Source organism: Belonocnema kinseyi, chromosome 9 (genome assembly GCF_010883055.1).
Source record: "Belonocnema kinseyi isolate 2016_QV_RU_SX_M_011 chromosome 9, B_treatae_v1, whole genome shotgun sequence".
NCBI lineage: Eukaryota > Metazoa > Arthropoda > Insecta > Hymenoptera > Cynipidae > Belonocnema > Belonocnema kinseyi.
The window spans coordinates 27,739,166-27,764,522 of NC_046665.1; the positions used below are offsets into that span (position 1 = coordinate 27,739,166).

Here is a 25,357-nt window from a genome sequence, read left to right on the forward strand (position 1 = left end):
CTATCTAAGGATGGTACTATAGAACGCCACCTCAAGGTAGGCCTAGTGGCGCCATCTCTTGGTCAGGCCGGAAACTTATCAATCCACCCTCGTATATTTTCCTTTCCTATACTAACTCCTCCCTTAACTTGATCTCCTACCTTTACTCTGCTTTTTGTCTCTCTAAAAATTTCCGATATTGTCTTTATTAACCCTTCCCTTACACCCTTTTTCATCATAACCTTTTCTATTTTGCCTTGATCTAATAAGTCAAACGCCGCCTTCTAGTCCACAAAAATTGCTACCATTGCCCGTTTTTCCCTTTCAATTCTCTTATTTACTAGATAGTTCAGAACATATATGTCGTCCATCAACCCCATTCCTTTTACAAATCCTGTCTGATTTGGTGGCTCTATCTTTTTTCCTCAAGTTCTTTCTTCAATCTCTTCGACAAACTGTTACATATACTTTATACAGTTTTGTCATCAGGGTCACACCCCTATAATCTTTAACCTCCTCTCCTTTGCCTTACTTCACTATTGGTATCACTACTCCTTCCTTCCATAACTCTGACCACCCCTCTCCTCTCCATACTCGATTACACATTATCCATGCCCATTCCTCTAGTTCCTTCTCTCCACATTTCCATACTTCATTTGGAATCTCATCAATACCAGGTTCCTTTTCATCCTACATTATTCCTTAACTGTTTCTTCTCTTGTTATGTCCTCTTCCTCATCTATTTTTCTACCTTATTTTTCTCTCTTTCCAACTTTTCTCTCTACTCCTCCTAGCAAATCCTAGAAATATTTCTTTTATTCTACCATTTCAATATTTTAGTTTACTCTTTTTTTCATTTTCTTTCTCTATTTACTACCTTCCATACCTCTTCTTCCATCCTAGCCTTCTTCGCCTCTTCCGCAAATATTTTATTCACTTCCTCTTTCTTTTGATCACACAACTCAGTATACTCTTTTTTTTTGTCCATATATTCTTCCCCATTACTTTTTTCTTTTTTCCACTTTCTTAATTCCTTCCTGAGCTCCATTGTTTTCTCTTTACAGTCCTCATCCCATCCACTTCTATTCCCCCCTTTACTAACTTCATTTTTGTTTGTGTCCTATAATCCTCTTTTCATTTCTTCTATCATTTTTACCATCTCCTCGTCCACATTCCCCTCTCCCATTTTGATATTTCTGACCTTTTCTCTTAACTGTTTCCTTCCATCCCTTGACCAATCCACTTTTCCTACACTTTTTACATTTGCTCCCCTCTCTTTCATATTTCTATTGCCTTGTTGTCCCCCTAATGTCACGATTAAGCAAATGTGGTCCAAATCAATATAATCACCTACCTCTAGTTTCTTGACCTTCTCTCTTACCTCATCATCCACTATCACATAACCAATTACCGTTTCTCTTTCACCTCCTGAGCGTGTATATTCTCCTTTCTCATCTTCTTCTATATTTCCCTTTAGGATAAACCATCCCAAATCCTCCAAGATCTTCAAAAACTATTTTCCCACCACATTTAGTACCTTATCTTTGGATTTTCTTTCTCTATCTTCTTCCCATTCCCTTCCTCCTCTGTCTCCTGTTCTCGCATTGAAATCAACACTTATTATCATCCTAATCTCTTCTTTATTTTCTTCAATCATTTCTTTAATTTCATCTGCTTCTTCATACATATCACAGTTCACATAAACCCCGACAACCTTCCACTTCTCTCCTCCTATCTTTACCTCTTCTACTATTAATCCTTCTTTTTGGTCTTTCCTCTCCTTCTTATCTTTCCCTGTCCTTTCTCTCTAATCCTGCAACATTCCAGTAACATATCTTCCATTCTTCCCTACTTTCGTTCGTCTTTCGTCCGTCTATCCGCTTACTCCGTCTATTTGTATTCTCCCATACTTAACCCGTCTTCTCTTTTCCTTTTTTCTTTCCTGTTTCGCTATTTTCCTTAATTTATACTACATCTTCCTTTCTACCTATGTCAAATCATCCTCTATTCTCTCTGGGCTTCCATAAAATAACCTCTTCTGTGTCATCAACTCCCTTAGATTTTACAAAAATTACAAATTATTATTTATATTTTATGTGCTTAAACAATATTTAAACTAAATGCAAAAATTTTTCAAGCTATTTTAAAAGATTTAAAAAAATTCAATAGATTTTAAAGAATGTTCACAAATTTCCGAAGATTTCATAAGATTCGACAGACTTTAAATAATTTAAGATCATTTTTTACATTTTAAAATTACTTTAAAATCTTAAAACTCATTTACATTATACCGAAATTCCTTAAAAATTCTTCAAAATTACTTCAAATCCCTTAAATTCATTAAAAATATCTTGAACTCTTTTAAATAATTCGAAATCTTTTGAAATTCGGTTATAAACTTAAAAATTTTTTAAATCAAATAAAGTCAGATAAATTCCTTGAAACTCCTGAAAATCTCTTTAAATACATAAAAATATTTTTAAATTACATGAAGATCCTTAAACTCTTTTTAAGTTTTTAAAAATTATTTTAAATGCTTTTTAATATTTTAAATTCCTTTACAGACTTTTAAAAATATATTTAATCGATTGAAATGCCACAAAATCCCTTAAAATCACTCAAAATCTCTTCAGGTCATAAAAAGTATTTTAAAGTCTTTAAAATCTCTTAAAAACTCTTGTACTTCTTGGAATTCTTTTGAATTCTTTTAAATTCTTTAAAATTACTTGAAATCTTTTGACATTCATCTGCAAACTTTAATCTTTTTTAATTTAAAAGAATTTTTAAATCCCGTTAAATTATGTTAAAATTCATTAAAATCCTTGTAAACACTTGAACATATTTTTCAATTGCACAATAATACATAAACTCTCTTGAAATTTCTTGACATTTTTTAAAATCATTTTAAATAATTTCGAATCTTTAAAAACTTGTAGAGCGAAAAGGAAAATTGAGGAATATGTCAGAATATTTTTGAATATTTCGAAGTATTTCGGAATATTTTGGAATGTCAAAAATACTTGAGATTATAAAGAATACCAAGAATATTGAAAGAATACGTGACATTTTGAAGACACAATTTTTTATTTTTAGCACATGTTACATTCAAATCTTTGGTATATATTCAAAACCATCGGCGATCTTATAAATAGTGATTTCAAGTAAACTGCAATAAACGTCAGTTTTTTGGAGAATAACGTACGAAAAACAAGAATCGCTGACCGAATCCATTTGAAATCAGCAGGGACCTACACTTGAAATCGCAGAATTTCTCGAGAGCGAAATATCTTGTTTTTAAAGAAAATTATACCTTTTTCTGTGTTTTCAAATTTTGAAGAAAATTGGTTGAACTTGATTTGAATTTCACACAACCCGAGTCGAAATATAGACCCTACTTTGACACTCTTCACGTTAATGTTTGGAGGGGCTAAGGTTGTAAAGTAGAGAATATTCCTATAAGATTTTTGCCCCTAATTTAGCGCTCTTATGGGCACAAATTTCGAAATCTTCCATTTGGGTCAACAAAATAGAGCCTTAGTTTTTGTTTCTAATTTAACGCTACACACTCTACCTTCCTGTATAAAATACAATTCTTTGACGAAAAATTAACAAAAGTAGAGCAAGAAGAAGACCTAGTGACATTTCCGTAATGTTTCAAGTTATTTTACACACGGAAAAAAATCAACTAAATTTTATAGAACTAATCCTATAGTAGAGGATACGCTGAGTAGTTTAATAAAAGATAAAAAAATCTTTGTTTTACATTGTGTTGAACTAGTCCCGAAACTATAGAGAACAGTTCTATACAATTATAACCGATTTTTCGCTACAAAAAAATTAATTTTTTATTTACACAATTATTTTCTATTACACAATCACTACACTATTTATAATTGCACGCTATGAAACTTTTTATTCGCCACGGGGGGTTGAACCCTATCAGTTTCGCATTCCTAACGCCTGAAGCCTCTCGGCTAACCTATGCCTTAAAGTTTGAAAAAAAATCTTAAATATGACCTACACCTGTGCATGGCCGTCTGTAAATTTTTGTGATTGTATATTTTATGTGCTTAAGCAAGATTTAATCTAAATCCAAAAATATTTCAAGATATCTTGAAAGATTAAAAAAAATTCAATATATATTTTCAGGATATCGAGGTTTAAGTTTTTATTAATGGGTTGGTGTTTTTGTACATAGCGGTGGTTTTTCTGAATTTTTATTTGGTGCATTCGAGAGCCTGAATTAAGCCCAAAATCTGGTGCATTTTTTGTTTCGCAGATTTTACTTTTCGCAAGGGTATGGTTCTTTGAAAATTCGGCTAGTTTTGTGAATTTGTTCGTGCATTCGGGACCCCAAAATAAGCCTAAAATTCTGGTGTTCTTGGTTTTTCCGAATTTGAGTTTTTATATAGGGGGTAGTTTTAGTTTGATTTTATTTTCTTTTAATTTTATATAGTGGAGGTGCTGGCTTCATTAGCACCTTTACTCGAAATTTGCATTTTCATCAAAAGTATTGGAGCCAAAAAACCGACAATACAGCCCAGAAAAGTAAAAAGCAAAAACAAAATTCTGATACAAAGAAATTTGAGAATTTCGTTTGTAGAGGTGCTAGCTTGGTAGACAATTGTTGCGCTGGAAGTTGATTGAAGGCATTAAAAAGTGCATTGAAAAAGGTCATTTATATTTTTTGAATATGCACATATAGAATGGAAAATATTATTCATTATGGCGGTTATTTTTGTAACGAGTAGGGGTGAGAAATAATTACGCTTAAAAGTACCATTTTACTATTTTATAAGCAAGTTCCATTTATGCAGATATCGACTTTTTTCAATACATGTTTTCATTACAGGGTACTGTTTTTTTGTATGAGGGTTAATTTTACAAAATCGATTGATATGACATTGCAGAAAAATGAAAGAGCACAAGAATCAAGAGGACAAGTCTCAACATTTAATGTATACGATTTTTGGCATGAGTTTGTATCCGGATACAAATACAGGGGGTTATTTTGGTAACGATTAGGCATGAACAATAATTTTGTTCCGTAGATATGCTTAAAAAATACCGTGTTTATATTTTATAAGTGTTTTCCATCTTGATAGTTTCTTTTTTTTAAATACGTGTTTGCAGCACAGGCGGTTGCTTTTTAAAATAAGGGCTGATTTTACAAAAGCATTTCATATAAAAAAGTAAGGTCGTAGAAGCCACATGAAGATATCACATTGCACTCATAAACTTTAGAAAGATTCATTTGTAGTTTTAAAATTAATTTCAACCATTTTCTGTTTGTTTCCATTTGGAAAAAAATATATTTAAAAGTGAAATAATATTTTTTATCGTTATTTAATTCAATTTTACCAATTATTTATAACATACAAATATTTTGTATACTTGTTCCGAATTTCTTTAAAATCATTCTGAAAACTTATTAGAACAGAAATACACGGATTTGTGAGAATTTCGGTTAAAGGTAAGTTTTAATTTGGCTGTTACCTGCTCACAACTGCTCACAATTGCATTAGGACAGGTGCCTCGCGAAGGCCTCGAACAGACCGCACGGCTCAAAAATTGGTACAGTGTCGTAAAGCTACTTGCGTCAGGTAGGTAATAGCTTCAAAGTAACTTTAATTTTTGAACTTAACTACCCTTTTTATGCTATAGAAAGTTTTCTTACGTTTACAATTACGGTTTGAATACGCAACCGTGTCAATAAAGATTTAAACATTAGGAAGAAAATGGGTTTTCTTATTGACTATCTTTTCTAACAATCTTTCCTTAACCCTACCCTCACTGTACACAGCGAAAAAAATTTGCTCGACATATTACTTTTCCTTTTACAAACATAAGTTTTGTCAGTCTTGAGAACATTCTCTTCAAGAAAACACGGAAAAATCTTGGTCCCACATGAATATTTTGCCCAATTTCAATTTAAATATTTAAAAATGAAAAAGTTTAAAACAAATGCTCATCTTTTTTATATCTATCGCAAAAAGGGTCATGGAAATGTTGTGAAATGTATTTTAGAAGAAAATTGTGCAGAAGTGTTAGAATATGAAAAAAAATTAAAAATAAAAGTTCAATCTTTTTCCAAGTACTCTAAAAAAAACAACAAAGCAGTGCAAAATATTCAAAAAAACTTTTGTGTCTAAAAACGCAATGTGGATGAAGATGGATTTTTATTGTTTATTGGGTGATTCTTAACAGAAAAGGTATTAGTAATGAAAATTTAGAAGCCACATTTTACTTCAGAAATGTGCAATTATTTTTTTAATTATTATTTATTTTTCTTAAACTCTCTATCTGGAATCACGTTTCTGTTCACTTTGACTTGAGTTTTGTTAATTGTCAGTACTTTTTCCAATAGCTATTGACAGTGTTTCGTAACTATGTTTTTCTAAACCTAAAATTTCATCATATTATTGAAATGAAAATATCTTTACAGTTGTTTTCATCAGCCAAAAATATTTTTTCAAAACTTAAGTAAAAGATCTAAGCGCAGAAAGGTTGAAGATTTGAGGATCACCAACAGTGCTGATCAACTTGCTTTCATTACATTTATGAATGTAATAACAGAAGGTAATGAATCAGCTGATAAGATTGTCAAAAAGGTATCTATTTCTCGAAAAAAACCAGGCGACAGAGATGTTGAGTCACTGAAAATTCAAGACAATGAGAATCTTAAGTTACCAACAAAGTTATTAGCTTTGGAGGCTGCCCGGTAATAAGCGTAGAATAGAGAAAAATTCTTATTGGTAAGGAAAAACCTTATTTTGTCGACTTCTTCCAGACTATTTATTTGGTAATTTTATACATTACATGAGGTTTTGGAATCATACCGATTTCCTCATCAGATACCTTAAGTCATGATGTAGTACACATCCTGTCCTCCTATATCTGATGAGGGAATCGGTCTGATTCCGAAACGTCATGTAATGTATAAAATTACCGAATAAATAGTTTGGAAGAAGTCGACAAAATAAGGTTTTTTCTTAACAATAATAATTAGTTGTTTCCCAGACGTTAAATTAAGAAATTTTACATCCCGAAATTCTTTACATAGCGAAAAATTAATATTTTCAGATTTCAGCGCAAAAGTGAAGATTATTATATTATTTTGAATGCGCGATTTTTCCATCTGTCTAAAATGCCAGAATAAGAATAAGATACCTCCTAAACTTATTCACTTCTATTTTTATAGAGACCGCCACACAGTTTTCTATTCTCCTAAAGAGAACGCGTTTTCAATATATTTAATGTCTTCTAACTGTACCGGTAACGCACCTCACAGAGATATTTTTTATTCCTCGGAAGTGAGCATATTCCAATGAAGGTTTCTAAGACGTCTAATGTCCTAAAGACGTCTTAAAGACACAGCACGTTCTCCGGTCATCTTTCGTACTGACATTAGACGTCTTAAGAGCATCCCTAGAATGTATGAAAGACATGTTCCAAAAGACGTATTAGGCTTATCCCGAAGACGTCTCTAGGGCATCGTTACTTTTTTGGTCTACTGGGGTCTTTGAGATTTTCTTGTTGATTTGTAAATTGAAGCACAATTTCAAATGCATTCTCACTAAAATAACATGATTTTCTTAGAATTTTCCAACATTGTGTGGAAAAGTTGTGAGCGTCAAATGCATTCAATTTGTAGCTGATGAAAAAAATTAAACACGTATATTTTTGGTATTTTATCCAACTATCATATGCTGTTTCTTTGTATAAGGATTTATTTAACGAATATAAGCTTTTCTTCATATTTCAAGGAGTCTTGTTGTAAATCTGTATGTAACATAACTTCTATTTTAAGTGTAGGTGTAGGTACATATACAGGGTGAACACACTGGGACCCGATTTGCACAACTGCAGGGGAGAAGCCATTTTACAGGGGCAATTTTAAATTTCGCGGCTTTAAAGTTGCATTCGGACCAGGCATTGGGTCAACTCCGTGCAGGTTTGGATCAAGTTTATCACAGGTTTCATGGTTGCGTTCTAAACTTTAAATGGATACAAGTGTCAACGAAATATAGGTCGAGTTAAGTAGTAATTACAAATAAAAATGTAGATTTTCTCCCTGGCGGATCGCGTGAACGGAAAGGATACGCTACAGAGTATCCTCATAGTAGCCACATACTATCCCTTCCGTATAGTGCTATTATAATCGTTTTAAAATCAAACATCTCTCGGGACGAGATATGTTGTTTTTGACAGAAAATTAAGCGATACATATTTTTTGGATTTGCCAAAAAAGAATTTTGTAAGCTCTGGCAGACCGAAGGAATCGAAGGAGCCTCTACAAAGTACCCTTAAGGCCAATTCAGATTAGCCGTTCTCGGTTGCAGTTCGCCGGTTCTCGGTTGAGCGGTGCAGCTCATACTGCGCCGATTCAGCTTACACGATTGTCATTCTCACGCGTGCGCGGTTCATAGATTAAAGTCACGTGAGTGACGTGCAGCAAGCTCGAGAAACAGCTGACAGGCCTCGTGACTTTAGCGAGCGCTCTCATTGGCTACGGTTGCGAACGCACGGTTGAAATTAGAATCGAACCTAAATGCTTGAACCGAACAGAAACCGGGACCGAATACGCGCTGATTGGCCGAGAGTCCAACCGGAACGGCGAACCACAACGGAGAAGCGCTAATCTGAATTGGCCTTTAAAAACCCCACTGAGAACTTCTTCGGTTCCTTTTAAAAAAACTTTAAAAAACAGTAAGTTCAACTTTTAAATTGTTGAAATTGGGATTCTAAGTTAAAATTTCCATTAGAAACTCACGAAGTAAACGGAATACATTTTTGCAGCGTTAAAAATTTTTTTAAATGTCATTAACTTCTGAAGGAGGTGATTTCAAGCGCATCCATAGTAGCTGAAGTAGTATATTCTGCGCGAAGTTTAAAAATAAAATTTAAAATTGGCAAATAAATGTAAATAAATATATTTAATAACTTATACGTCCGATTTTATACTAAGATTTTCTGCGATAAGAATAATATGAAAAATGAGGATTTAAACCATTTCTTCACCTTCAGTCCTGACATCTCGTCTCGTAACATTAAGGGCATGTGATACTTAGAAAATTGTCGATTTTATCATTTTTAGATTCCTCTGGCTTTTTTCATAGGATAAGAAATATTTTGCCTTCAAAATCTGGGAAATTATAGCGAACATGCTAACGGACGGCCCCACACACTTTTTAAAAATGTTTTTTAACAAAAATGTTTTGATATTACTACCAATGTGCGTGTATATTTCGAGGTTATGTGTGTTACAATTCACCCGAGCGTTACTTCCAAACTAGACAATATTTTTGGCCGAAAACTTTGGATTTACTAATAAACATAGTAACCGACGAAACGCTTATTAACTGTTACTAAAAGAAGATGCATTTGAAGCTGCCTTCGGCCCACATAAATGAAAGGCATTTTATTTCTTAAAGTTTTTAACGCTGCAAGAAAAAGTATTGCGATTATTACGTGAGTTTCTAATGCCAATTTTAACGTAGAATCCGAATTTCTACAATTTAAAAGTTGATCTTGCTGTTTTGTCGAGTTTTTTAAGAAGGAACCGGAGGGGGACTCAATGGTGTCTTTAATGGTACTTTGTAGAGGCTCCTTTCGGTTATTTCGGTTCGCCAGGGAGTGAAGTTAGGCATTCTATTTAAAAATATAATAAATAAATTTAAAATGACTGAATTTGCTTAAATTGATTGAAATATCGAGCTTATTATTCATTCGACATTTCTATGTAATTTGATACTTTAATAAATTTAAGCAAATTAAGTCTATTTAAAATATTCTATTCTATTTTTGTATAATTTTGAATAATAATCAACAGAGGCGCAGGTATATTTAAATATAAAAGTTAAAATTTTGTTTTTTTTTGTCACATCTATGCTTAAAGATATGAAAGCGTGTATTAAAATCAATATATGAGTCATAAAAATAATTTTTTTAGAGCAATTGTTTCTGTTTTCGTTTAATAATAACATTTAGAATAATATATTTTCAAATCATGCGTGAATTCTGAGGCTCGCATATGACCCTCATGCGTGCACATTGTTATTTGGGTGACAAAAGGATTTTTCTTGAAGTAAATGGAATTTCATCTCAATTTTAAGTTTGAGAGGATTTTCATTTGTCTCAACCGGAATCCTTTTGCAACAAAAATGTTTCTTATGCGACCAACTTCACCTAATCTTGAAGCCAAATATTTTTATTTGTGTAAAGGATATATCAAGGAGTAATAATAAGGAGACCGATCATGCTATATAAAGCGTCTCGAGTTTTGACTGCGGTAACTGCACATTTACTGCCAGACTTAGGCGTTTAAACCCAATGCTCACAAGGAAGAGGACCTGCGCACTGTGATTTGCTATATCCTTTTCTCCCGCAAGATATGTGTGAGTGAGTGCCGTGTTGAATAACAGTTAAAAACTGAGGTTATGTTCCTATAAATATTGTCAATTGAGTTTGTCAATATACGTGCTTATTTATTTCTGTGTTTTTGTTCAGAATTAAATTGACAAATTGTGATCTGGAAAGTATGGGTAAGTAATTCAGATTTAATTGTAATGATTAAATGATATAAAATATGCAGATTGAATAATGTGACAGTATAATATTAGGTAATTAATTGTTGCATTGTGTTTAAACGCAGTAAATGTACAGCTACCGCAGTCGGAACGCATGTACGGAGATCGGTCTCCTTATTATTACTCCATGGAATATATTCACATCGTTCAAAGCAAAACAGAAAAGAGGGTGATGCGTTTTTTTCAAGCCAACTTTTCTCTGAGTCTTAATCTTAAACTATTTGGTGACGTGTAATTGTAAAATACCAACAAATGATAGTTCTTTAAACGCTAACTATAGGAAAACGTGTATTCTATGGTACTAATTAAAAAACGAGACACGATGCTAGAATTTCCCGTTTTTTCTCAAAAATAACTCTTAAAGTCTGTTTTACCTACTTTAAGACTCTTAAGGCCGTTCAATTGTCTTCTCTGTTCTTACCCTGGCGGACCAAAGGAACCGAATGGAGCCTCCACAAAGTACCCGTAAAGACCTCTTTCATTTGCTTTTTGAAAAACTCAAAAAACAGTAAAATCAACTTTTAAATTGTTGAAATTGGGATTCTACGTTAAAATTTGCATTAGAATCTCACGGAATAGTTGCAATCTTTTTTCTTGCAGCGTTAAAAACTTTAAGAAATGAAATACCTGTCATTTACATGGGCCGAAGGCGCCTTCAAGTGCATCTTCTTTTAGTAGCAGTTAATAAGCCTTCCGTCGGTAACTTTAAGAATTTCGTCTGGATGCTAACGCCACGCAGTGGAAACCTCACACAACAACGCTGCGATGCAAGTGAGAGAGAATTTTTTTTTAAACTTCGCGCGCAACATACTACTTGAGCTATTATGGATGCGTTTGAAGTCACCTTCAGCAGAAGTTAATGACATTTTTAAAATTTTTAACGCTGCAAAAAAAGTACACCGATTACTCCGTGAGTTTCTTATAGAAAATTTAACGTAGAATCCAAATTTCAACAGTTTAAAAGTTGATCTTGCTGTTTTTTTAAAAAGGAATCGAATGTGCACCCAATGGGATCTCTACGGGTACTTTGTAGAGGCTGCTTTCGGTTCCTTCGGTCCGCCAGGGTAGAGAAGATTCAAAATTAATTAAACGTTCAAAATTATCATAAATATTTAATATTTGAAATCAAAATCAAATACTAATAAAAGATCAAAATGATTGAAAAATGTAACAACAAAAAAACGAAAAAAGGCATGTGAGCTTTCTTACGTAATGGCAGTCCAAACCCCGTAAAACGCAGGGAGCTTTTGACCCCATAAACCCTCGTAAACCAAATTTAACTGAAATCGGTTAATTAAAAAAAAGTTTGTCCGCCATATGATATTCTTATCTGATATTTTGGATCCGCCATCATAGATTTGGAATATCTGACTTCATATGCTTGATCAACGTCCCCAAAAACTTTCGTAAACCAAATTTGGCTGAATCGGTTGATTTAAAAAATGCTTGTCCAGCATATTGGATTCTTGGAAGTTATTTTTAATCCGTCATCTTAAATTTTACAAAACTGACTTTAGATTCGTGATCAGTGACCCCAGAAACCTTCGTAAACCAAATTTAGCTGAATTCGGTTGATGAAAAAAAATTCTGCGATATTGGTTTCTTGTCTGTCGTCTTGGATCGGAAATTTTGAATTTCGCCAACCCACCTTAACAAATTTTGAGGGTCATAAATTACCAACAATTGAAGCCCAAACCCAATCGAATTGGTCGTTAATATATTTTTTTCTAAGCTTTTGGATAAGAACAATCGATTTTTATCTTGTTTTCGGCCGCTATTTTGTGTCGCCATATTAATTTTTTCAAAATAGCCACACGGCGCCAGAAAGCGGGTTCAAAAAGGAACATTTTAATCCCAAGATCTTTAATATATAACTTGCACGTTCTGCGGAGACGATATTTTGCTTTACTTACCACAATAATCATCTTCCTCGAAAGCGGTCTATTTACCTCGTACTCTTCTTTGACGTGAAGGCAATTTTGAGTAAATTGACGACCGGAGCTTCCAGAGCGATTGATACGCAAAAAGAAAGTAAGTACGATGCGGCAAGATTACCAAAGTAGACGATGAGCTGAAAATGTAATGACGTGTACTGGTAAATACTATAATCAACTTTAAAGATAATATAGTTGCTGCTCTTTCATAAGCCTAAAAGCATGTGATACTTAGAAAATTAATTATTTTATCTGTTTGAGATTCCCCCTGTTTTTTTACTAGAATATTAAATATTTTTTTCTGAAAAATTTGGGACATGATAGAGAAAATGATAACGGACGTCCCTGCACACTTCTATATAGGTTAATTAAACAAATTTAATTTTGCTAAATTTGATTAATTTTCCTAGCGCTTAGGAATTATTGTCGATTTTATCAATGTTAGATTTCCTCGGTTTCTCCCTGCAATAATAAAGATTTTGTCTTCAAAATCTAGGGAATAATAGCGAACATCGGTACGGCAGAGACCTACATTATCGGAATGACAGAGAGATAGAAAACTATCCTAACCTCAAAACAGTGCACATGCATAAAATTTTTATTTAGCACTATACATTTTTGTTGTTATTATCCTTCAAAAAAGAGTCCAGGGATGTCCGTTATGATATTTTATAATATCACCGAATTCAGTTTAAAAAACTTTCATTTATGTGGGAAACAGCCGGGTAGTGTACTTGATTGACCACACGACAAAGTATCACATGCCCTTAAAAATATTCTTCTATAATGAGTCTTAATAAAATAAAAAATATTGATCTTTTAAATATGCAGAAAGAAAATTATTAGAGAATTATAATAAAATTTGAATCATTATCAGAACTCAGACACTGAACATTAATGATGAATCAAGTTTTTGCTTTTATTATTTGAATGTTTAATGTTTTATAGTCTCATCAACAGTCAGGGTCATTAGCGACTGTGCTATAGGGTTATTCATAAGCTTTGGTGTATATGTGGGGTAGTATACCAAGGGACAGAAGTGAAGCTTTCTGAAAAACCAACCCTGCTTAAAATGTCTGATAAAAACCATTTAGAAACCAGATAGGGACCGGGTAGAAACCTATTTGGTTTCTAACCGTCTCTCACCGAATCTTAACTGGTCTCAAATTCAATATATGAAATGTAGCCGGGTCATAACCGGTCCTTATATGGGAAATGTTAACAGAAAATAAGATTTAAAAATCTTCTAACCAGTCCTAACCTCGTTCTATCCGGAATTTGGGAACAGAAATGAAATATTGTCAGATTGAAGTTATTTTCTAACTGGTCTCTAACCGGTACCTAAAAGACACTTGATACTGGCGTGTACTTTAGCCCTTCCTGACCAGGTTCTATCCGGCGATTAAAAAGAGAAATTAAATATTTTCAAAGACCAAAGTAAGGTTCTTACTGGCCTCTAACCAGTTTCTAAAAGGCACTTGTCATTGGTGTGTGTTCTAGCCGGTCCTAACCGGTCCTAACCGGGTCTACCCTGAATTTGGGAACCGAAATTAAATATTAACTGGCCTCTAACCTTTTCCTAAAAGGCACTTGATACGTTTACAACCGGAAACAAAATCCAGATAGAAACCGGTTAGGGTCAGTTAATAACCGAATTCGAATATTATGAGGACCCGGTTAAGAACCGGTTAGGTGACGACTAGATCCTGGAGATGAAATTCGTATAGGTGCCGGTAAAGAACTGGTTAAGAATCGGGTTAAAATATTCCAGTATACCGGATTGATACCGGTTAGGCACCGATTACAACCCGGGAACAAAATCCGGTTAGAGACCGGTTAAACCCAGGTAAGAATATTATGAGGACCCAGTTAAGAACCGTTTAGGTGACGGTTAGATCTTGAGGATGAAATACGTATAGGTGCCGGTAAATAACCGGTCATGAATATGGTACAAATATTCCAGTATACCAGATTGATACCAGTTAGGTACTGGTTACAACCCGGGGACAAAATCCAGTTAGAGACCGGTTATGGCCAGTTATAACACACTTCTAACCGGGTACTAATCGGGTTCTATCCGATATTTTAAGCAGGGAAGGTTCCCGTGTTGGAACATACAACATAATCACGATACCGCCTGAGTCTTGATGACTCCCTGAATCAAGTTTTATAGTCATAGTAAGAAGCAGTAATCGGTAAGGTAGATTTCGAGTCAACCTCTTCACTGTATACGTATTTATAACTTTTTTTTATGTGAAACTCGTAAATTAGAATTGGAGTATATAAACGATTCAGTTAATACAGCAGACACTTAATTGCATGTTCTATTTCTTTGTTAAATGCCGAATAAATTCATTCTTTACTATACTGAGCCTTTATAAACATAATAGATGTTTCTCGTATAGAATTATTGACTCTAAATATCTATCCTAAAGCCTTCTTGGGGCTCGATTCTAATTGTATGAGCGCCATTGCTCCAAATAAAGTAATCCCAACTGTGTAAATATACGCATAGAATAAGTGTATACGTGAATTTTTTTATAATTGTAATATACATTTAATATATATTTGTATATTAAATCTATAAACTCAGTATATGAATTATTCACTAAGAGACTGCATATTAAACTTAATATACATGTATATTGATCAATTCTTAAGAAAGTTAGGTAATTTAACTTTACATAAATTACAAATAATTTTAGCGGTTATTTTTAAGTCTAAATAATAATACATAGGTAATATTTTTCTCTAGTTGAATATAAATAAGAATTTAGCCTATGATTTTTAGGTTATTTATTTTTTAATATTTGACGAAATTTCGGTACATTCAAGAACTTTAAGCTTGCACCCACTCTGTTTAACCGACCTTAATATGGTTGTATATATGAGGTAGAAAATGTCAAGTGTTTGCACCTAAAACTAATTTTTTTTTAGATCGGGTTGAAACATGGTTATAATATAGTCCTAGTGGACCTACATTAATCCATTATACCATAAGTTCATTTATCAACAGGTTCTTAATATACAGGGGCCTGCAGTTTTCACTTTTTCACGCGTTTCTTTACTTTCACGTTATAGTGTAACTTCTTTTAGGGCGATCCGATTGCACTTTTATTACAGTGTGTTGGAAAGCTCTTTCCATGCATCTTAAGACTATTATAACGATGTATCAATTTTTTTAATGTTATACATTTTTTGTTTGAAAATAAAAATTGAAATTGATTTATTGAAAAAAAAAACATATTTAAAAAAATTCTATTTCAAAAAATATATTTTTTATACTCTTTGAGATTATGTAGGATGAAAAGTGGGCCGCAAATTTTTTCTTGGTCAAATTTATATTTTTACGCTCGAGGGTACCACGTTAAACTATGCGTAGCATGTATTGCGTGCGGGAAGTGCCCAATTCCGAAACCGTGGTAAAAAGCAGTTATAAAAAGATTGTTTCTAGTTGCTGCGCTGGCAATTTGACGCTTGCGAGACAGATTGTGAGTACTGAATAGTTATTGGACATACACGAAGTGATAAGTGGTAATTTGCTCATTTTTCATAAATTTTTGAAAATTTTGGAAATTTAGCCAATTTTTCATAAATTTGAGGACATTTTTTAAATTTACCAATTATCCACAAATTTTCAGAAATTCCTTCCAAAAAGCTTCGGATACACTAAATTTCTATAAATTTTTGGTAATTTATAAATTTACTAAACATTTCCGGAATTTGTATGTATTTTCTGTAATTTTACTATAAATTTCCAAAAAAATTACCATACATTTTCAAAAAATTGGTTTTTATTGTTTCTTAAATTGAAAATTTCCCGCATTTCTTAGAAAAATTGCGAGCTTGGCTCGCAAGTTTGAGCGCGCCTCGTGTGCGCTACTGTTGGTTCTCGCGCTTCGCGCTCGATGATATATTAATCTCGCGCTTCGCGCTCGATAATGTATTCACCTCGCGGTACGCGCTCGATCTTTCTGCATAGACTTTTTAAAACTAAAGGTGTAAGCATTGGCAAAAGTAATTTGGTAATTGTGAATTCTCTTTTGTTAAACCTCCATTGGCTTTAACGATCACATTCTCTTAACGTATCTCGTGCTTCGCACTCGAGTTTATCCCTGAAATTTTATATCATTCCTATACACTGTTAGAAAAAATTCGTGCAACGTGACCCCGAAGTGCGAAGTTTTAATAATACTGCGTGATATTTGTATCCGAAAAAGCATTTTTTCTACTAAAATACACTTCTCCGGTGTAAAGTTGGTGAATTTACGAACTCTCAACTTCCCCGTGTTGAAAATACTAACGAATTACACCAAGTAGGTGTGAAAGTCTTAATCTAAACTTAAAATTTTACTGGACAGTGTAAAATAAAACACTGAGACGGAGCGAGAAACATACAATCGACACTATACTATATAATTATTTTTAGTTATTAATTTTATTCACAATATTTTCCATACATTTCGACACAAAACTGTTCGAAAAATATGGAAATGACGTAAAATTCTGATACGTGCGCACTGTCGACGGCTAGGAGAAAAAGGTACGGGTGTTTTTCTTTTGGCGTGTCGGTGAGCCGGCTCTGTCAAATGATGCGAAGAACAGCCTCGTGTGAAACCGAAAATGCACGAGCCGGAATCCGAGCTCTCCCGACTTAAGAGTGCTGGTTCAATCCGACTTTGTTTTTTTTTTTTTAATTTGCACGGCACTGATTCCATATATATTTTTTTTCGAAGGATTTGTGAACGAAAGAAAGAAAACTTGTCAAATATCCGGGGTTTTGCGAGATCTTCGGATCAATAAAAAGTTTGAGATATCAAAAAATTTGTTAAGGAAATGATTATTTTCCCGACAAATATGAATTTTGCGAAAGATAGAATATTCGACAAGTTTTCTTTCTTTCGTTCGCAAATCCTTCGGAAAAAATATATATGGAATCAGTGCCGTACCTATTTTAAAAAAATCAAAGTCGAATTGAACCAACACCGTTAATGATTGACAATCTAGCTGTTCCTCAAATTTATTTCAGTTTTGAAATCCCGAATTACATAAGAACCATTTGACTTATTGCAAAGAGGAAAATATAATTTACTTTACGTAAATAGATATAGGAGGCCAGATTTTTGAGTCTAAAATGTTTCAAATTTAGTGCTGCATATCTTAGTCATATTTTTAATAAACAATTAATTCTTAAGAAGTAAAAAACGAATTTTTGACAAAATAGTTAAAATTTGAACCTAAGAAATAACTTGATAAAAATACATTTTTTAACTGAAAATTGTAGTTTATACTTAAGTTTGCAGTTAAAAAAAAATTTTAACCACAAACAAATGCGAAGTGTAAACCAACAACTGTAATTTTGTAATTTTGAACTCTCTTTTGTTAAAGCTAAGTTGTTCAACTTTTGAATACTATAAATAACCGTACAGAGAATTTTTGAATTTTTAAAAAAGTGGTCTTAAAAATATTCAAAATGTGCCCACTTTTTGAATTTGTATCCAAAATGGCTGGCTAACGAACTTGACCTTTAGTTTAGAACACTAAACGAGTATTCGTTTAAAAATTTGTAATTATTTTTTATTAAAAAAATGTAATTTATAAGAAAGTTAAAAAGTTTTCAAAACATATCAAAGGATTTCATAAAATTTAAAATAAGACTGTAGAAGATTTTAAAGCAAACAGTTTCAATTTGGTAAGATTAATAAATTAAAAACAAAAAAATCGATTAATTCAAGAAATATTTAGAATAATGGACTTCAAGAGTAAACTTTAGAAACTTTAAAGGATTTCCCAAAGATTTCATGGAAATAAAAATATTTTTCTTAAAATTCCTGGGAAAAATTTAGAAGATTATAAGTCATTTTTTTACATTTTGAATGAATTTTCGAAATTTTAGGAAAAATTTTAGCCAGTTAAAAATATGTTAAGGAATATAAGTCGCGTTGAACGTATTAGAAATATTACAAAAATTGCAAACATTTCCGAAAATTTTTCAAATATTTCTTGATTTCTTCTAAACTTCTAAATGTTCTAAACAACTTTTAAGAAGACTAGAATTTGTCCTAATGTTTAGTAAAATACAATAAAATAAAAATCCTTAAAGTCATATTTGTTCTTTTTTGACACATCTCTTGTCAGGCTATTTTAGGATATAATCAAAATTTTTGGGATTTTAAAGAAAAAGCCGAAAAGTTATTAACTTGACCTCATATGCTTTCTTAATATATGAAAACTTTACGAAACCTTTAATGTCTTAAGATACTTATCTCAATATTTCAAAATTTAGCGTTTACAATTTGATTTCCACTGTAAAATTATTTTAATTGAATTTAATTGTAAAATAAATTTAACAAATTTTATTGTATGAAGAAATATCTGATGATTTTAAAAGGACAAAGTATAGAATAGTTACTTGAGAGTAACGGGCTTGTTAATATAGTCAAGCACAGTAATTTCTATTTTTGTAAGAGAACCTTTCTTCTCCCGCTAACATTTCACGTCTATTAAGCGCGTTTTTTGTATCAGAAAAAAATCATATCATTACTGAATTTTGCATCAAGCATTCCAAAGGTACTCCAATGATCTTATCAAAATTTAGTAATTATCGGATTAAAATTATGCTTACAATCAAGCTCTGAAGTGAATTTAAACCTTTTGTTCGACATGCCTCCAAAATACTTCTGGCTTCACATCTACTGTTGTTCGTATAGAAAGTCATTTATAAAATAATAGTTTCAATGATAATCTAACAAGAACAGAAAATTATCAACATTCCATGAAATAATTCAGATTAATACTTCAAGAGGAAGATAATAAAATAAACATTTTTGTATCTCCATTCTTCTTCCGCTAACATTTCAAGTCTATCAAACACGTTTTTTGTATCAGAAAAAAATCATATCATTAATCATTTTTGCATGAAGCATTCCAAAGGTGCTTCAATGATCGTATCAAAATTCAGTAATCATCGGATTAAAAGTAAGCTTATAATCAAGCTTTACAGTTAATAAATAAAACAAACGAATTTCAACTAGTTGCATTTTCAACTAGAGAGAAGAACTTTTAACCAAAAATGTAATGTTTCTCAAATTTGTTTGCGTTTTAACTTTAGTATTTTCATTTATAATTACAACTCTTTAGCTGGAATACGTCATTGTGCATATAAGGAAATTAATTTTTAAATTAAAAACGACATTTCCAGCAAAGAAAGGCATATATAATCTACGTCATCATTTTGAACTCATTCAATTAAAGAATCAGTTAACTTTTCAATTTTTGAAATTACATTAATTTAAATAATTTTAAAATAGAAAAGCTGAAAAATGGACAATTGCATTTTTTAAACTGAGCACTTCTCAAATTAAAAATTAAATCCTTTTTAACTTATGTTGTTTGGGCATTCTTGAAAAGCTTCAAATTTTATTCCAAAATCTTGTTAAATCTAGAAGTTATTTTTAATTTATGCAAATTTCAAATTATTTTTGAAATGTTTTTCGAACTTCTAAATGTCTTTCGAAATTAATAGAATTTTTCATTCAACTTGCTTGCCCTCGCGCATTTGCTTTGGCGGAAGATGGACGCCGATAGTCGCCTGTGGCCACATGACCGTGGTCGCTTCATGCCCTGGGAAATGCAGTTCGAAGGGTCCCAGGCATATGGAAGGAGTTGAGATTATTTACGATGGGTGCATTATGTTTTCTACCGTTTGATGAATAAGTGGGCCTGCAGTAAATACATCGTTATTACTTCACCCCCCCCCCCCCCCCCCCCCCCCCCCCCCGGGCTCAACTCCGATTTTCCGAGAGTTTTGACACAGGTTCAGAACAAGGCGGTTTTTAATATAAAAAAATTAATTTAAAATTTCGAAAATTTGCGGATGCGTTGTTAAGACATGAGGAAGGTAAATGACAAAGTCCCTACTTCGAGAAGTGAAAGCAACTTCTTCAAATTAAGCGTTGAAAATGATCAAAATAATTTTGGCTATTTTTTCTGCTTCTTTTACGACTTCATTGAAATCAGCTCGTAAAGATAAAAAATTGTTTCTCACTATTTCTAGTAATTTAAAGGCTTCTTCTAACGCTATTTCAGATTTGTGTAAAGCGTTTGAGGCTAAATTTGCACTGTGCATGACTTTGCATTGGAAAACAAGTAAAAGCACAAACTCAAAAGAATTCATCATTTTTTGAATATTTTTCGCTTCTTCAATTTCACCTTTTTTCTTTGATACTAAAATGATTTTCGATAAATCATTCATGACTGGCTGAAAATTGAGTTTTATGGAACTAAGTGAGTCATCCCGAGAATGGTCATCCCATGCGAAATCACACGGTTGGCACGCAGTTATTATTGTTCGCAATGTTTTCATTTAAAATTGGCCATCTTGGCAAGCTTTCACTGAAATAAACATATATACTATTTACTTTTATGTAAAATTTTTCGAGTTCTGGCACTTCTTTTACAGAATCTTGTAAAACAAGATTCAAGTTATGAGCGCCGCAAAGAAGGAAATCGGCGTTAGGTGAAATTTCTTTGAGTCGAGCTTGTAATCCATTATATATGCCGCTCATAACTCGAGCCCCGTCGTACGCTTGTCCTCGACATTTTTTCAAATGAATGTTCAGCTTTTCCAGAAATTGTTTGATCTCTTCCAGCAAGACTTTGGATGCATTTTTTCGCACTGGAATGAATCCTAAAAATGATTCTTTTATACAAAATCCTTTTTTTGAATCGATGACTACGTAACGTAAAATAACAGACATTTGATCAATTTTTGGTATATCTTGAGTGCTATCTAAAATTATTGCGAAAAATGGACAGTTATTAATCTCATTAACTATTTGCTTAATCACACGAAAAGCTGTCAATTCAATCAACTCATTTTTAATGAGTGGACTCATAAATTTTATTTTTGTTGAATCTTTATCCAAATGGCTACGTAATATTGGATCATACCTTGATAATAATGCAATGACATTCAAAAAATTTCCTGAAGAACTATCTATTGATTGAACTTGTTCACGATGACCGCTTAGTGGTAAATTACAACGTGCCAAAGTTATTATTACATCCAAAATTCTCTTCAAGATCTGGCGCCATCGATCTAGTTGATCATTCATGGAAAACTTCAAACATTTGTGATTTTTTCGTTTTGAATAAACCACACATGCATTTAAATGCATCGTACTATTTTCAAGTACTGCAATTTTTTTACTGAGTCCTTGCCAATCATTGATTAACTCATCACAACAGGCAGGTTGACAGGATTTATCATTCCTGTCAGCAAAAAGCCAACAAGGCTCACAATAAACTGTATCTTTAATTTCCGAATAACACAACCAAAACCTTTCAAATTTTTGATTACATTTCTGAGTTGTAAGATTATATGAATCGTTGAAACTTCTACTGGCAGAATTTCTGGGGAAAGGCCCTTTCGGTCGGTTTGGATTAAGTGTCCAAATTTGTTCTACCAACTCGTTAGAAATAGTTTTGGGGTACAATCCGCGATCAGAATTGGTACATCTTTGTTCCGGTATATTTGAATCCTGTGAAAAAAGTGAAAAAATTACACTTTATTTTGAGCAATTCCGAAATAAAAAATGAATATTTTTGTTTTTCTTTCTCAAATTTGAAAAACATCATCAGCTAGTATTTTATTTCATTCTATATATTTAAATTATTCTAGAGATGCTTCCTACCTCTAAAATTTTCATAAATTTATTACAGTGAATTTTCAATCTCTCAAAAATATTTGATTGACTGTTATGGATCATTGATATTTACAACTTACGTTATCGAAAATATCATTAGTTTCTTTTTCGTCACTGTTAATATCAGCATTGCCTTCATTGTTGGTTTCAATTTCTTTATCATCAAGTGGATGTGAATTCTAAAATCAGTCAGCATGTTACACGATAAACTAGACAGCACACAACGTCCCTGGAACATCCCAGGAACTCATTACGGCCATTGCGACACAATGGGATTTCCTATCGGGTACGGCGGAACGTGTGAGCTGTCCAGGAATTTTCAACATTAATATTTCGAATAGTACTCACATTATTTGTTTGTGGTGTTGTATTATCTGCGACACTATCTTCATTATGCAGACACGTGTCAGAAACTCGGATCTTTTTCCCCCAAAACGAGTCAAGTTTTGGCCACTTACTAACTTGTTCTTGTATTTCTTTTTTTCTTTTACGATATACACACCCTGATTTTTTTTCTTCCCTTGACCCATTCTGAAATTTTTCTCAGATGAGGAAAACTCGCTCTTAGTCCATGGGAGGTGAAGTCAAAGCGCGCTGCGACTCAATGTGATTTCCAATCGGGGCGCAGCGCCCTCTCGTTTGACCTCATATGAACGAATATAGGGGATTCCCTACGTTTGGTCATTCCACTCGTAAAAGCGGTATATTGAGCATTCGTAATTTTGCGCCCATGACCTGTTGGCGCCCCCCACCCGCATTGCGGGGCCCCCGGGGGTGTTAGTTACGCCACTGTCTTTACCCATTTGACACATGGAATGTTCTGAATTTCGAATCAGTCGCTTCTTTATCTTCTGCCAGTTAGCTGGAGTGTTTACGGTGCGTGGTCGTCCACTTCTGGGGCGGTCTAGTTGTGCGTAACTCACGAAATCGGCGTATGGCATTATAGATTGTTCTACGCGGGATATGCAGCAATCACGAAATTTCACTCGCTGAGTTATTTCGCTGATGCAAAGAAATTATAGCTATACGATTGGCTTCTTTACTTATTAGGGATTTTAAAAAACCTGAAACAGATCCCAAAATGCTATCTTAATCGAAAATTACCTCAGGAACACGAATATAATATCCAAATTAATGAATTCTCAACACAATTCCGAGAAACTGAAGCGCAAAGTTTGTGCGGGAACTTTTGACGCACCCTGTAGAGATGCGGGATAACACACTTCAGTTGCAGAGCGTAAAACGTTCACTTATGGGTGTGGTTCAGCGACCTTTTCTAACAGTGTAAATGTATAATATTATAACTCATTGCTTACATATGTATTAAAACAGACGTATTTTTATTGTCCCGTTTGAAAAAATGCGAATTCTTCTAAAAAAATTTTGTTGTTAAACATTTTATTGCAACTTTAATCGTTTTTCCATATACTGAATTTGCTCAGTTCTAATATTTTTTTATCATTTAAACTTTGCTCATACGGTTTCCTGTACACTTATATATTCAAGATGAAAAAAATAAGAGTTATTATTGATGCTAATTGGAATGTTCATATACGAAATGTATTCTTAACAAAGCTTTTTTAAAAGAATTGTCTAAAAATATTGCCTTCCAATTGAATTATATAGTGAAGTTTTAATAAATTATTATTAAATTTATAATATTTATAATATGTACAATGCAATGAATTGTATTTATAACAATCCAGAAAATTGAATTTTAACATAAATGATTTATTGCATATATTTTAATTATTCATTGATTGCGTAAATAATAATTTAGCCTAATGTGTTAATTATTAAAAGTGATACAAAATAATTATTTCATAGCCTAATCGCAAGTACAATCATACATACTTTATTATTTTCAATTATTTATTCATTCATCAAGCACTTTTAATGTTTAAATATTGTTCTTTTTATTGAGATAAATATTCCGATGTAATGAATTGAAATTATCCGACAAAAATAAAAAAAATTGAATTTTAGATGACTGAGTGTATTGAGTCGACGGGACAAAGTTACAGCAACATAATAAGAAATTACATCAAAATTTCGAATCCGACGCATGTACAAGATTTGCGGAAACTTATTTTTTTATTTTTTGTGTACAAAAACTTGTTTAAATACTTATAATTAATTGCACAAAAAAATAAATATTACATTTTTATCTAATAAAAATAATTCTATTATTCAATTATTAATGATTTTTTATCAAGATAGACGATCTGTTTAGAAAATAGTTTATCCGAGTGTTACATTCCATTCTAGCCACTGGAGAGTCAGCCTGTAGCGCGACAGTATCGACTCAAGGCGCACTAGACAGAAATAGTACAGCGCAACCAAATTCTTCCACACGGGATCTTATCTTGTCTAGAAAATTAATGGATTTACTGCTTCGATTTGTTGGAGGGCCATGAATGCGTTTTGACAAACTAATTGTAATTTCATTTCTGTAAATAAAAAATATAGATTGTCATCAAAGTGTGTAGGAAGCTTGAATAAAATGAATGTTTACTGCCGGTTAAAATTAAATTCAATGTATTGAAATGCCATACAATGTGTCTCGCAATCGAATACGTTCGAGATCTCAGACCGACTGACTCACAGAAAACTCAGCCAACCCAGGAACCATGGAGGGGCTTCCGTAAGTTTCCACAGCAACCCGGGGACTACGGGACTCTTGGTGGTCGCAGACTGTTTAATGTTTATAATGCACAATTTAAAAATAAATATTAAACATAAGAAATACGTATTTTTAAAATTAATTCAATTTTACATATATTTTACGAAGAATGCACTTCTCTTAACAAAAAAGGCAATAAATAAAGATTCGAGTAAAATAATATGTAAAAAATAGTAAATAATTGAATTATTTATTATTCCTTCATAGCTAGTTGAATGAATGACTACGGTTCTTCCGGCACTGTTACATAAAGTCGAAACTAATCTTATGTAATCTCTGGTGAAAATGCTTGTCAGTATAACAGTGTAAATTTCCTAGTTGAATATTTTTTAATTTAACTGAAATTGTACAGATATAGTCAGATAAAATGTATCTTAAAGAAACGAAATCTAAATATAAAATTGCATCTGTTGTATGTAGGGCTAAATGGCAACGACTTATGTAAGCAAAAGCAGATGAAAAACT

General features: G+C 32.6%; 1 protein-coding gene across 5 annotated transcripts in view; it reads right to left on the reverse strand.

The window, feature by feature from the left end:
* The window catches only part of LOC117179461 (nose resistant to fluoxetine protein 6-like), an 824,251-nt gene that overhangs the window by 148,551 nt on the left and 650,343 nt on the right, over positions 1 to 25,357 (reverse strand). For all 5 annotated transcript variants that reach the window (XM_033371296.1, XM_033371298.1, XM_033371297.1 and 2 more), the window contains one exon: positions 12,482 to 12,639. In XM_033371296.1, the coding sequence (XP_033227187.1) occupies positions 12,514 to 12,639 (126 nt within the window). In that variant the 3' untranslated portion in view covers positions 12,482 to 12,513. The remainder of the gene's footprint in view (positions 1 to 12,481; positions 12,640 to 25,357) is intronic.